This window comes from Gracilinanus agilis, chromosome 5, assembly GCF_016433145.1.
Source record: "Gracilinanus agilis isolate LMUSP501 chromosome 5, AgileGrace, whole genome shotgun sequence".
Classification (NCBI taxonomy): domain Eukaryota; kingdom Metazoa; phylum Chordata; class Mammalia; order Didelphimorphia; family Didelphidae; genus Gracilinanus; species Gracilinanus agilis.
This window is the reverse complement of record NC_058134.1, coordinates 111,689,177-111,704,221: the sequence shown is the minus strand read 5'-3', so window position 1 is coordinate 111,704,221 and position 15,045 is coordinate 111,689,177. Positions and strand designations below refer to the sequence as shown.

Below are 15,045 nucleotides of genomic sequence, written 5' to 3'. Positions count from 1 at the left end.
ATATATATATATATATACATATATATATATATATATCAGTTTATCAGTTGCTCCTACTTTTCCTTCCATTTTCTTCATAACATAGCATAGGCACTATCTAGTTTCAACTTTCTGTTTTTTCTGTTTCCACATTATTCTTTATGTCTTTTCACATTAATCAATATCTGTCATATTTATCATCTCATTTGCATTCTAGTATTTCATTACCTTGATATGCCACAGTTTATTGAGACACTTATTTAGGTTGATTCTAATTTTTTTTAAATGACAAACAATGATGTTAAAAATTCAAATTTTCAGGCTTTTTTTCCCCTTTCTTATTGATGATCTCCTTAGGGGCCATTACTAAAGATGTTTAACTTTGAGAAAAGAAGGCTTAAGGGAGAACGACTATTGTCTTCATATATATTAAGAAACTTATATGGGGGCAGCTGTGTGGCTCAATGGATTGAGAGCCTGGGTTCAAATCTGACCTCAGACACTTCCTCGCTCTGTGACCCTGGGCAAGTCACTTAAGCCCTATTGCCTAGCCTTTACTACTCTTCTGCCTTGGAACCAATATATAGTAATGATTCTAAGATAGAAGGTAAGGTATAGGGGGCCATGCCTCTATATGATTTTTTGGGGTCCTGAGCGGCGTGGTGGCATAGGATGGTTAAGGCAGGAGAAAGAAAATGAGAACAACTAGACTAGTGGTTAGCCCATGCTGTCCCAAAGTCTGTGGGCTTGGGAGTTTATTATATACTGATTTCAAACAAAGAACACAGCTATGAAGGGGTAACAGATCATACATAACCCATTAAAGTCTAAAGAGTAAAGGTATAAGTACCAAGACAATGGCCAAATTCCAACCATCAATTAGTAGGGATAATTCTGGGAGAGGAAATATTTTTATGGAGATGCTCACTTATTGAGTTCTGTCTTCCAGGATTATAGGCACCTGGACAAATAAAGTCAAGACTAAAAGCGCCATACTTATCTAAGTATGCAGTCTTATCTTAAGTAATGTTTGTTAGGGTTCAAGCTTCTTAATTATCAAGGAGAGGAATCATTAACTCAGTAGATGCTGGTCTGCCACTTCAAAGTTTTCCAATAGGAGTTCTAAGAAAGGTGGGGATCAAAACTGAGTCAAAAGAGGAGCCTCAGATTTTTATCTTAGATGGCCCATTCAGTCTGCATCCTGACATGCAGTGCAGAAAAATCATACACACAGTTTTACTTGCCGATGATTTTGTAATGGGATCCAGATAAAATATCTGTTACAGACTCTGTTTCTCTAAATGACTCCTAATAGCCTCTTGGAGGGATCAAGTTGATTTTGGATTAACCTACCTGCTGGTACCAGAGCTTTTCGGGGCTCAGGTGACCAGAATCAAACACAAAGACTGCCTCAGTCTGGATTGGTCATGTAGGGAATCCAGATAACAGGCCCTAAATTTGATCCTATTTCTCCAAAGGCTTTAATATATCGAACGGCTTCCCACAGTAAGGGTTTAAAAAAACATGTAAAGGGAGAACACCTTGCCTCATATTTTATCTTACCAGAAAAAAAAAAAAAAGAACCTTTTTGTCAAGAGCTTCCTTTTCTCCCTTATTCTTTCTCATCTTACATCACCCAGTTGTCTTATGCCACTATTTCCTCCTTCACCTTAAGGTCAACCCTTCTGCATGTAGAAGTGATCCCATTCCATTTTATCTCCCCTAACCAATTGCCCCCACTATCATCCCTACTCTCTTACTTGCCTACAGACTTTCCCATATCTCCATCCTCAAAAAACCCTTGCCTGCCTATCTCTGATATCATTTCATATTTCTCATGCCTTTTGTTGCTAAACTTTTCGAGAAGTCTGTCTGCAATAGGTGCTACCACTTCAACTTTCACTCCCTTCTTAGCTTTCTGTATACAGTATGGCTTTCTACCTCATCTTTCAACTGAATTTACTCTTTCTAAAGTTATCAATGACGTGTTCATTGCAAGATTCATTGGCCTCTTCTCAATATTCATCCTTAATTGACCTTTGTCTATCATCTTTCTCTTTGATATGCTCTTCTGTCTAGATTTTCAGGGCTTTATTCTCCTGGTTCCCCATCTCCTTATCTGCTCATTCATCACCAAGTCTCCTTTCTACTGGACCTTCACATGGGTCACGACCATTAACAATGGATGTCTTTTCTTCTGCTTTACTATTTCAGTTGGCAATCTCATTAGATTCCAAGAATTCAATTCTCTATGTTGATGATTGTCATATCTACTTATTCCAAAACTCTAAATATATACCCTCTAATATATATAGCCTTATACTCTCTACTGACCTGAAGTCTCACATCTCCAACTGCCTATCAGACATCTGTAACTGGATGCCCTATAGACATCTTAAACTCAGCGTGTCCAAAACAATTCATAATCTTTCCCTCCAAAAGCTGCTCCCTACCAAATTTGTGCCTTACTGTCAAAGGCACCGCAATCTTCTCAGTCCCCTACGTTTACAATCTAGTGTCATCTTCAACTCGTCACCATCAGTCACCCTTCGTATCCAATTGGTTGGTTGCCAAGATCCATCAATTTTACCTTTGTATTATCTCTCAAACATACCCTTCGCTTTCTCCTTATGACAAGGCTTCATCTTCTTGTTCTTGTACAATTACTCTTGCTTGCTGGTTAGTCTTTCTGCCACATCTCTCCACCTCCAATCCATCCTCCTTTCAGACACCAGAGTGATTTTCCTAAAGTGTACTACCCACCCCCCACTCAGTTAACTCCAGGAACTCCCTAAAATTTCCAGGATCAAATATAAAATCTAGGGTTTGGAATCCCAAGCCATTTATAAACTGGAGCCAAGGCCCCTACCTCTTCAGGGTTCTTATACCTTTTACCCCACAATGTACCTTTCCATCCTATAATATACTGCCTTCTTATTATTCCTCAAACAAGATACTCCATCTCCTGACTGCATTTTCACTGGCTGTTCTTCATTAGTGGAATTCTCCCTCATTTCTCCTTCCTGGCCTCCCTAGATTCTTTCAAGTTTCAACTAAATCCCATATTCTGTAAGAAGTATTTCTCAATTTCCCAGTTCTAAATTACTTTTCTGGGGTTCAGTTTTCTCATCTGTTGAATAAAGGGTTTGGAATGGATAGTTTCTAAACTTCCTTCTAGCTTTAAATCTATGATAATCCCTTTTAACTCTAGATCCATATGGCCAAGCACTATGGACTTAAGTGCTAAGCTTATATTTGTTAGAGTGGTCAGGATATAAAGTATAGTTAATCAGAGAAAACTTCTAAAGGAAGCAGTACTGAATCATAATTTAAAAGACACCGTAGATATGAATGGGTAGAGAGGAAAGTATAGTATTTTATGTATTATGGGTGCTAATGAAGCATGAGCAAAATTAAGAATGAGAAATGTATGTAAGGGTAATTAAAGTAACTGGCCTGGAAGCAGCAGAGAACCTAGATAGCCACCGTGACTCACCTTGAAGACCAGGATGAGTATGATGCCAGGAATGGAGGCAATACGGATAAGCCAACGCCAGCCAATGGTTGGATTGATCACTGATGCCAACCCAATGATAAGCAGGGAGCCTGCAAGCCAGAAAACCTAGTCGATGGAAAAATTAAAAGTTAAAGGCAACAGAAGTCAAGACCCCCACAGAGGTCTTGTCTAAGAATCTTCTTATCCTGCACAATCAATCATCAGTGAAGTCCAGGGGGTTTTGAGAGCCCTCTGACTGTGGGCAAAAGGACCTTACTGTCAACAGTAACCAACAGCACCAGAAGCTGGCATACTGTCACCAGCATTCCTGGACAGAGAGGACTCAGGAGACCTATATCATAATCTTAGTTCTGTCACTGAATTATTGCGCCATTATGTGTATCAAGTGAGCTTTTTGAACTTCAAATTTCCTCCATAAAATGTTTCAACAATCTATGTTTTCATTCTCTTTGGCTATTCTTTCTACCAATACAGATTGAAACCCCTTTATGACCTGAAAAATAGACTTTGAGAGTTATTTTGGCCAAGACATTCTGTCACTCTATGGACAATATGACAAGAAACCTCTATAAACTTAAACTATAACAAAGTCAATCACAGAACCTATATCTGAAGCCTTTCTAGCTCACTAGGACCTGCCAGATCTTGTGTCCATTGGCATCTTAAAGAAAACACAGGTAGAGGCACAGCTAGGTAGCTCTATGGATAGAGAGCCAGGCCTGGAGTCAGGAAGATGGGTTTAAATTAGCCTCAGATATTTAATAGCTATGGGACCTTGAGTAAGTTATTCAACTCCAGTTACCTAGCCCTTGCCAACCTCTGTCTTAGAATTCATCCTAAGATAGAATGTAAGGGTTTGTTTGGGAAAAGAAAAGGAAAGAAGGAAAGGGAAGGGAAAGGGAAAAGGAAAGGGAAAGGAATCCCCCAAACTTAATTGAGGTTGACTCATCATGGAAGAACTATAAAATGAAAGAATTAACACTTGCTCTCTTTAACTCAGGGCAAATGAGATGGTGAGAAATTACTAGGGATACTGAGAAAATAAAGTTTTGTTACAAATGAGGAAGTATTTTGGTAAGGGGAAAGTGTAGAATTCAAATCTACACAGGAAAACTAATACATTGCTGGTGCATCTGCAAACTGGACCAATAACTCTGAAAATTCCTTCTTTTTCTTTTAAAACTATTTATATAGCATCTATGTCCTAGGCACTATTCTAGGTGCTTTACAATCATCTCATTTGCTACTCACAACAACCCTGGGAAGTAGGGGCTATTATTACCATTTTATAGATGAAGAAACTGAAAAGATTGAATGATTTAGGATGACATAGTGAATGATAAGCATTTGCAGCTGGATTTAAATTCTGATCATGCTATCTCCATATCTGGCTCTCTCAAAGATTCTAGGGTTACCTTAGATTTGCACTTTGTTCACACATAATTATTTACATGTTGTCTTCCTCCACTAGAGTGTCACCTTCTTCAAGTTAAGGACTATGTTTTTTGTCTTTCTTTGCATTCCCACTTATCACAGTATGTGGCCCATAGTAAGCAGTTGACAAACTCTAATTGACTAAAATTTTAATGACAGAGCTGGCAGGTAGGTGGTTCAGTGGATAGAGATCCAGGACTAGAAATGGGAGGTCCTGGGTTCAAATGTGACCTCAGATACTTTCTAGCTTTGTGACCTTGGACCAAACACGAAGAGGATAAGGTCCCCTGTATAGAAGAGTTAGAGTAGATTATTTTTTTACTTGTAACAAAAATTGGAAACAAAGTGATTGTACATTGATTGGGGGCTGCCAAAGTGTGGCATTTGATTGAGATGGAATTCATGTCATAAAATGGCAAAGAGAAAGAATTCAAAGAAATCTGAGAAAACTTTACTGAACTGAGTAAACAAAAATAAGAGAATGATATGTACAATGGCTACAGCGATGAAAAGTAAAACATTAAAAAAATATCAGAACACACAGTTCTGGGAGTGGGAAGAGAAGAGGGGAGGGAGAAAACATGAATCATGTAATCTTGGAAAAATACTTAAAAATAAACAAATTTAATAAAAAAAAATCAGAACATACAACTGTGCAATGACCAATTCTGATTGCAAAGGACTGATGGTAAAAAGATTCTCTCCTTTCAGTAAAGAAGAGGTAAACTAATGGGTACAGAATGAGGCATGTGTTGATAGATATAATCAGTGAGTCAATTGGTTTCACTTAACTATATTTTTACAACACAAAGAGAGGTGGGATGTGTGTGTTGGGATGGAATGTTGGGAAATGACATTAAAAACAAAAAAGAAGCATCAAAAACTTTTTTAAAAGAAAGAGCAGGAAAAGTCAAATTTTAATTTAATGAATGTATTTTTATAGAAACAGTATGAATCAAGTTATTTTTTTAATTATTGGTCAGTCAGCCAGAAAATAACTCCTCTGATGTCCATTATGTAATAGAATTTATACTGAATGGTAATTATTTTTCATTTCATCTCTAACTATATTTTTCTTGGCAAATTTAAGTTAGAAAATCAGTTTTGAATTTTAATTTGCATTTAAAATATGTCAGTTGTTATTTGTTAACCAAATAAAACATTTCTATGACAAAAAAAAAGAAATGCTATACTACTCAGGACTAGTCACTTTTTACATTATGCATTCAATTTATATATTTATATCTTTTCACTTTACCTCTAGGAATAGGTTGGGCTAGATGGGTTCTGAGGTCCTTTACAATGTTAAGATGATAAAATTCCATAGTTATATGGAATAAAATTTAAATTTCTTAAGTACCTACTGTATGCCTGCCCAGGAACTGAGCTAGGCACAAGATATTCAAGACAAAAATGGATTAGTCCCTACTCAAGTAGGTCTTTTTTGCATTCAATTTCCATAGAATTTCTACTCAACCTTACCTGAGATAAGGGTAGCATATAGCCTCTGTATTTTGTTGGCAAAAATTCTGTTTTTATGATAAGCCTAAAGAGAAAGAGAAAGGAAGATTTTTGTATTCATCAAATAAATTCTGAAAAAAAATTTCTCCAAAAAAAGGAGCTACAAAATTCCTTAGAAATCAAGAAGTATAGAACATATCAAAATATAATTATTATGTGTCATAATACTAAATTTTGTCCAGAGCAGAGAAGTAAAAGTTGTTGAGTCAAGCTATTTACATCTTCATAATTTTTTATCTCAATGCTATTTAATTTAAATGCTCGACTTTAATGTGGTTGTTATTGCTATATAATGATAGATATAATGATGTATTGTTATCAAAACCATCATCTTACATTAATATAACAATCCTGTGAGGAACACATAGGGTAGGTATAGTGAGTGAGGGAATGGAGAGTCAGAATTTCAATGACTTGCTCAAGGTCACATAGTTAGTAAAAAGGAAAAGATGGGAACAATACTCAGGTCTTCTAACTACCACTCCAGGGCATCATCATCATCATCATCATCATCATCATCACTTTACTATTATAATAATAGTAGCATAATAGAACTTTAAGAAGAGGTGTTTTAGTAAATATTTAACAATCAGCTCTCTGAGCACACTGTTCTAGGCATACAATAGTCTATGGAGTTATAAAGAGTTGGACATGATAATAGTTGAACAATAACAACTCTGAAAATGCATAACATACTTAGATTTAATTGCATTATTAACAATTTCTCTATCACTTGCTCAAGTCTAGAGAATCAACAAAAAAAATCAATCAAGCCCTAGTTTGTACCATTTACAAATTTCCAAGGTGTAAATGCTCACACTAAAAAATTTACATTTGGTTCTGAAGAGCTTGTAGGAGCTGGAACCAGCACACTCATGACTTTAAAGATTGCAAAGCACTTCACAAATATCTCATTTTATCTTCATAACAGCCCTGGGAGGTCTGTGCTATTATTATTATTATTATTATTATTATTATTTCCATTTTACAGAACAGGAAACTGAGGCTGACAAAAAGCTATTTGCACTGGGTCACATAACTAACAAGTGTTATGATGCTGGATTTGAACTCAAATTTTTCTGACTCCAATTCCAGCACTCTATACAGTGTGTTCCTTATGTCTTTTTCTCATTTTCTTTTTTTTTCAATTACATATGGAAACAATTCTTTGTTTTTTAACATTTTGCACTTTACATTCTCTTCCTTCACCCTTCTCTGAGGTGGTGAATGGTCTGATATAGGTTATACCAGTGCTTTTATACAATAAATATTTCCATATTCCCCAAGACAGGAAAGAAGACACATATCACAATACAGTAAAAAAAAAAAAAAAAAAAACAACTCATGAAGGAAATAAAGTGGAAGATGGCATGCTTTGATCTGCAATCAGATTCCAACAGTTCCTTCTTTGACTTCAGATAACATTTTTTAAAATATGAGTCTTGGAGTTCTCTTGGGACCTTGTTTTGCTGGTAATAGTTTAGTCCTTCACGGTTGAACATCATACAACATTTCTGTTACTGTATATACTGTTCTCCTGGTTCTGCTCATTTCACTTTGCAGCAGTCCATGTAAGTCTTTCCAAGTTTTGTTTCGTTTTTTTTTTTTTAAACCTTTACCTTCCGTATTGGAGTCAATACTGTAGAGTGGCTCCAAGGCAGAAGAGTGGTAAGGGCTAGGCAATGGGGGTCAAGTGACTTGCCCAGGATCACACAGCTGGGAAGTGTCTGAGGCCAGATTTGAACCTAGGACCTCCCATCTCTAGGCCTGACTCTCCATCCACTGAGCTACCCAGCTGCCCCTCTCCAAGTTTTTTTAAACTCATTCTTGTTCCTCATTTCTTATGGCATAATAGTATTCCATCATAATCACATACCACAACTTGTTCAGCCATTCCCCAAAGGATGAGTACCCCTTCAGTTTCTAATTTTTGCCACTACAAAAAGAGCTGCTAAAAATATTTTTGTGTAAGAAGGTCCTTCTACATTATCTCTGATCTCTTTGGAATATGGACCCAAGAATGGTATTATCCATATTAGCCAATCTGATAGGTGTGAGGTGATATCTCAGAGTTGTTGTGATTTGCATTTCTCTAACCAACTCCTACATCACCTTTTAAAGATATACACAAAGCCCAACTTTCTGATATAAAATATAACATCTGTAAAGTTCAAATAGACCTGCAAATGCCAAGATAGTTTGCTTAAAGGGAAATTTAAAAAGGACCAAACTGGAATAGGCAGTTGCTTTGAAAAAGGCAAAGAAATTATTATAAGTTCAAGGAATGGCTGCCTGGAGAAGAGGAAGCAAGAATAAACTTGAGACTAGAAAGAATATCCCATTGGGCAGCAGAAAAGCACAATCCCTGCATCTGTGGGTCAATCATAAATAGTAGCTGATGATGATGGGCCAAATAAATACAGCCCGAGCTATATTTCTTGTAGAAGGACTGTGTTCCCTGGCAACCCTAAGTGCATATTTTAAGGCCCCAGATGAAATTTGAAATCTAAGAAACAAGGTATCGCTGAGGCAGAATTAATCAATTTAGTCATTGCTGATAGTCATTTAATGCTAGCATGTCTATAAATGAATATTTTTCCCCGGTATGGTAGAAATGAAATGCTTACCCTTGGGAATGTCCAGACACACCACAGCCCACCATCGTACGCAGAAAAACAAACCAGATGTATGATGGGGAAAAAGAGGTCAAGAGGGAAAAATATGCACCCCAGAGGAAAGAGATCAGCAAAATCTAAAGGCAAAAGAAAAAGAAACAAACAAAAGAAATTATTAGGAGATTTAGTCCAGATATAAAAATTCATTTTCTATGTGCAGAATGTTTAACATTTGGATATTTTCAGAGAGGCAGGCATTTGGCATAGAAATTTCAATTGGAAAGGACCCTAAGAAACTTCTAGTTTAACTCTGTCTTTTTTGCACTTGAGGAAATAGACTGTAACAGGTAAAATGACTCATGAGAGACAAAAGACTTGGGTCTATTATCATAGAATAAATTCCTGATCCATGAGAAACTAAAACCCAGATCCTCTTTGTCTTAGTTTTCCTTTTCATAAAACTTGTGCAGCCTCTAATATCTTAGAGGATCAAATAATTATGATAAAAACACCTCTTAATTCAGTATGGCTGAGATTTCATCACACTGTTCCCCCTATAGATGAAGGTCATAAACTCTCTGCATTTTCATTAATGATCCACATGAATTGCTGTGGCATGTGATTAAAAAAAAAAGTCTTCACCTACTGGCAGCCTTCTGGTATTCCAATTACTTAGCTTGACTTTCTGGTGCTTGGATGCCAGGCACACCATCCATCACCAAAGCTTGCATTTTGACTGTCAGAGCTTATACTGTACAGATACAGTTAGCAAAAAGCCAAGGTTTTCTTTCTTTCTTTTCTTTTTGATTAATTAAATTATTTCATTCAGTCCCTCCCCAGACCATTGAAGGCATCATCTGGCAAAACATGTAGATTATGTCTTTCATGTTTCTATTTCTCAGTTCATTCTCTGGAGGTGAACATTTACAAGTTATCCTTCAAACATTAAATCTGTAACCATATACAATGTTCTCTTGGTTCTATTTGTTTCACTACTCATTCATTATCTCATGTGGTTCTTCCCAAGTTTTTTTTCAAATAAACCTGCTCATCATTTCTTAAAGTGCAGTTGTATTCTGTCACAATCATATACCACAATTTGTTTAGCCCTTCCTTAACTGGTGGACATCCCATCCATTTCCAGTTCTTTGCCACCACAAAGAGAATTGCTATAGATATTTCAGAACTAGTAAGTTCTTTTCCTTTTTCTCTAATCTCCTTGGGAAATAGACCAACAATGGGATTGCTGAATCCAAGTGTATAGAAGTTTTATAGCTCTCTAGACCCAATTCCAAATTTCTCTCCAAAATGGTTAATCAGTTTCACCAGTGGTATATTAATGTCCCTGCTTTTCCACATCCCCTCCAACATTTGTAATTTTGCCTAGTTGTCATTTTAGCCAATCTGATGGGTGTGAGATTATATTTCAAAATTGTTTTGGTTTCCATTTCCCTAATCAGTAGTGATTTAGAGCATTTTTCATGTACTTGTATATGTTTTTTATTTCTTCATCCAGAAACTGTTTATATCTTTTGTCCATTTATCAATTGGGGGATGGTTCTTATTCCCATAAATTTTCTGTATATTTTAGATATGAGACCTCTATCTGAAAATACCTCCCCCAATTTTTTGTTTTCCTTCTAATCTTTGCAACATTTGCTTTATTTGTATGAAAGTTTTTCAATTTAATGTACTCAAAATTATCCATTTTACACCTCTCAATGTTCTCCATCTTCTTTACTCATAAATTTCTCTCCTCTCTGATAATTATTATTTCCCTATTCTTCTAGTTTGAAGCTAAGGTTTTCATAAAGGATTACCAATTACATGATACTCTTGAGACTTTGAAGGCTTTGGCCAATGGAGCATAAGTTTTGAGTATGGTCCCAATAACAGAATATGTCAGAGGACAAAGCTAGTTAAATGTATTGTGGCTTTTACGTTATAATTTCTTTGGCCATGGTGATCCTCAAAATGGATTTTTAAAAAAGTACAAAGTGGCTTTCAGTCTCGTGTAGCCCCCTTGTACTTCAGTGACAGAGGTTGCAAAAATCACATCATTTTTAGACCATCTACAATAAATAATATGACTGCTGGCACTCAATATTTGAAATCTTTGTTCAATAGCTAAGTTGATATATTGCTAGACAGACTAAATGACACATGTTTTTATAGTATCACTAAAAGCAAAACTTGAAGACACAAAGAAATTGCAGGTAAATGGAAGGATGTCGCCACACAAAGTATTCCACACAGAGGTAAATAAAGGAGCTACTGCATTCAACAAGAAGCATCATTTCATGGTATATTTGGTCATCTTGCTTTATGGTGCTTATGATGAATGTAAGCAAAAATATTATCATGCGAATAATTGAAGCTTATATGCTAATACCTGTTTAAGAAAACGAAGAAGTAAAGAAATACTATAGAGAACTTCCCAAAGTCCTCTCAACCTTGATATTCTTGGACTTCATAGGAAAGATGGTCAGACAAAAGGATGATGGAAAAATAAATTGGAAACTATGCCGTAGGCTTAAATAATGAAAGAAGTCAAAGGCTTATAAATTATTCAGAAGCCTCACAAGCATATCATGAATATTTTCTCTAAGAAGAATTTGAAGGTGCTGTCACAAGCACTGAATACCATGACAATGAAATCAATCAAATCTTAATAGAAAAGAAATGACTGGCTTCCAACATGGGAATCTTTTTAATTAGTTTACCTTTGTAAAGTCAGATCATAGATGAGTTAGCAAAATGATTGAAATCAATACTAATTTGGAAAAAAGAAAGGATAAAAATAAGAAAATACAATGATAACAACTCCAATCTGATTTACTTATACAAGTTATTAACATCGAAAATGGGGAAACAAAAAAATGCAAAGAAACTGACTTCTTACAGTCAGTAATCCCCTTGCCACGCTGAGACAACTACCAAACAAGCAAGAGCAATACTGTATTAGAGTAGAAGATCATCTGAAAAACATGACAGTAAAAGATCAATAGATATATTGACTCATAAAAGAACAAAAAGCAGAGGGGAAATTTTTTATAAGAAGCTTGATGTAAGAACCCAATTAATACAGATTATCCTGGGATCAACTAGGTGACAGTGAATAAAATCATAGACTTTGAGTCAGCAATACCCGAATTCAAATGCTTTCTCATTCCTTGCTAGCTATAAAGTCCTGGATAAATCAATTAGTCTCTCTAAGCCTCAGATTCCTCATTTGTAAAATTAGGATAATATTAGCATCTACCTTACATAGTTGTAAGGATTAAATAATACATATAATACACATTTCAAAATTTAAAATGCTAGATAAATTATGTTATTATTATTCAAGAATATTTACAAAAGGAGGTTAAAAAATGAAAGCAAAAAAGAACTGATTCATTTAGAAATTTACTCTCATCAATAGAAATGAAACAACCACCTGTGGACTTAAATGACTCAGCACCCAATGTAATGTATCAAGAAGTAGAAATGGCTCTCAAAAATTTGAAATCAAGAGGGTTTACTAGATCTGACCAATGCATAAAATAGATCCATACTGGAGGCAAAACATCTTTAAAGGCACTTAATCAATTTTCAAGATATTTTAGGCATAGAAGATTACAAAAGAATAGCAATTATTATATAGTTATCAAGAATAGACATTTGAGAAATCATTTGGGTTTTTTTATGTCTGACTCTTAATAACCCTTCTAGACCATAGATAGCATTTAAGGTCTTTCTATCCTCCACTATTTCCTGAAGTCCATCTAAGCTCATGTTCATTGCTTGCATGACACAATCTGTCCATCTTGTCCTCTGTTGCCCCCTTCTCCTTTTGCCTTCAATCTTTTCCTACATCAGTTTTTGACAATAAGTCCTTTTTTCTTGTTATGTGGCCAAACTATTCAAGCTTCAGCTTCAGTATTTGATCTTCTAGTTAATACTCTGAATTTCTTTCAGTATTAACCAATCGATCTTCTTACTTCTTACTATCCAAGAACTCACCAATCTTCTCAAGCACCACAATTCAAAAGTATGGATTCTGCAGTTTTCAGCTTTCTTTGTAGTGCAATTCTCACAGCCATGCATCCCAACTAGAAAAATTGTACTTTTGCCTTTATAGACTTTTGATGGTAAGACATCTCTGTTTTTTGGCATGCTGCCCCAATTTGCCATAGTTTTCCTTCCAAGGAACAAGTGTTTTCATTTCATAATTATAGTTGCCATCTGCAGTGATCTTTGAGCCCAAGAACATAAAAATCTGGCAATGTTTCTATTTCTCTCTTTATTTGCCAAGAAGTGATGGGACCATATGTCATGATCTTAGTTATTTTTTTAATGTTAAGCTTCAAGCCATATTTTCACATTTCACATTTTCAAGCCATATTCTCCTCTTTCCTTTTTATCAGGAAGCTTCTTAATTCTTCTCCACTTTCTGCCCTCAGAGTAGTATTTTTTTGCATATCAAGGTTACTGACATTTTCCCCAGGAACCTTAGTTCCAGCTTTTGATTTGTCCAGCCTGGCATTTCGATTGATGTACTCTCTATACAAGTTAAGTAAATAAGATGACAATATACAGTCTTGTCATACTCCTTTTCTAGTCTTAAACCAATCAGTTGTTCCCTTTTTTGTCCTGTTTCTTCTTGGTCTACATACAGATTCCTTAGGAGACAAGTACAGTGATCTGATATTCCATTCTTTTTGAGGACTTGCAATATTTTGATGTGACAACAGAGTCAAAGGTTTTAGTGTAGTGAGCTTCACTGACTATACTAAAAAAAGCAAAAAGCAGTAAAAAGTGAATATTTTTCTGGAACTATCTTGCCTTTCGCCATAATCCAGCAAATACTGGCAATTTGGTCTCTAGTTCCTCTGCCTCTTTTAAAATCAGGCTGCTTTTTTGGTAATTCTTGGTTCACACATTGCTGAAGCCTAGCTTACAGAATTTTAAGCATCACTTTGCTGGTGTGTGAATGAGCGCAATTGTTCAGTAAATTTGAATATTCTTTGGCTTGCCCTTCTTTAGGATTGAGACATAAACTAATCTTTTCCAAATCAGTGGCCACTGTTGGGTTTTCCAAATTTGCTGTCATACTGAGTGCTGCACTTTAACGGCATAATCTTTTAGGATTTTAAAGAGCTGGACTGGAATTTCATCAACTCCAATAGCTTTGTCCCTACCATTTTTTGTCCTTTTACCATACCCATTTTTGCATAAAGTGTTATGTCTAATTTACTTGAAGAGATCTGTCTTTCCCATTCTATTGTTTTCTTCTATTTTTTTAAACATTTATTAATATTCATTTTTAACATGGTTACATGATTCATGCTCCTACTTTCACCTTCACTCCCCGCACTCCCCCCACCCATGGCCGATGCACATTTCCACTAGTTTTGTCATGTGTCCTTGATCAAGACCTATTTCCAAATTGTTGGTAGTTGCATTGGTGTGGTAGTTTCGAGTCCACACCCTCAATCATGTCCACCCCAACCCATGCGTTCAAGGAGTTGTTTTTCTTGCATGTTTCCTCTCCTGCAGTCCTTCTTCTGAATGTGGGTAGCATCTTTACCATAAATCCCTCAGAATTGTCCTGGGTCATTGTATTGCTGCTGGTACAGAGGTCCATTACATTCAATTTTACCATAGTATATCAGTCTCTGTGTACAATGTTCTTCTGGCTCTGCTCCTTTCCCTCTGCATCTGTTCCCGGAGGTCTCTCCAGTTCGCCTGGAACTCCTCCAGTTTATTATTCCTTTTAGCACAATAGTATTCCATCACCCGCATATACCAGTTTGTTCAGCCATTCCCCAATTGAAGGACATACCCTCCTTTTCCAGTTTGTTGCCACCACAAAAAGCACAGCTATAAATATTTTCGTACAAGTCTGTTTATCTATGATCTCTTTGGGGTACAAACCCAACAATGGTAAGGCTGGATCAAAGGGCAGGCATTCTTTTATAGCCCTTTGAGCATGAT

The 15,045-nt window shown here is 36.0% G+C and overlaps 1 protein-coding gene across 1 annotated transcript in view; it reads right to left on the bottom strand.

Moving 5' to 3' along the window:
* The window catches only part of SVOPL (SVOP like), a 75,683-nt gene that overhangs the window by 46,660 nt on the left and 13,978 nt on the right, over positions 1 to 15,045 (bottom strand). The window contains exons 5-7 of the mRNA XM_044677643.1: positions 9,079 to 9,203; positions 6,413 to 6,476; positions 3,476 to 3,601 (exon numbers count right to left, since the gene is read on the bottom strand). Of these exons, the coding sequence (XP_044533578.1) occupies positions 3,476 to 3,601; positions 6,413 to 6,476; positions 9,079 to 9,203 (315 nt within the window). The remainder of the gene's footprint in view (positions 1 to 3,475; positions 3,602 to 6,412; positions 6,477 to 9,078; positions 9,204 to 15,045) is intronic.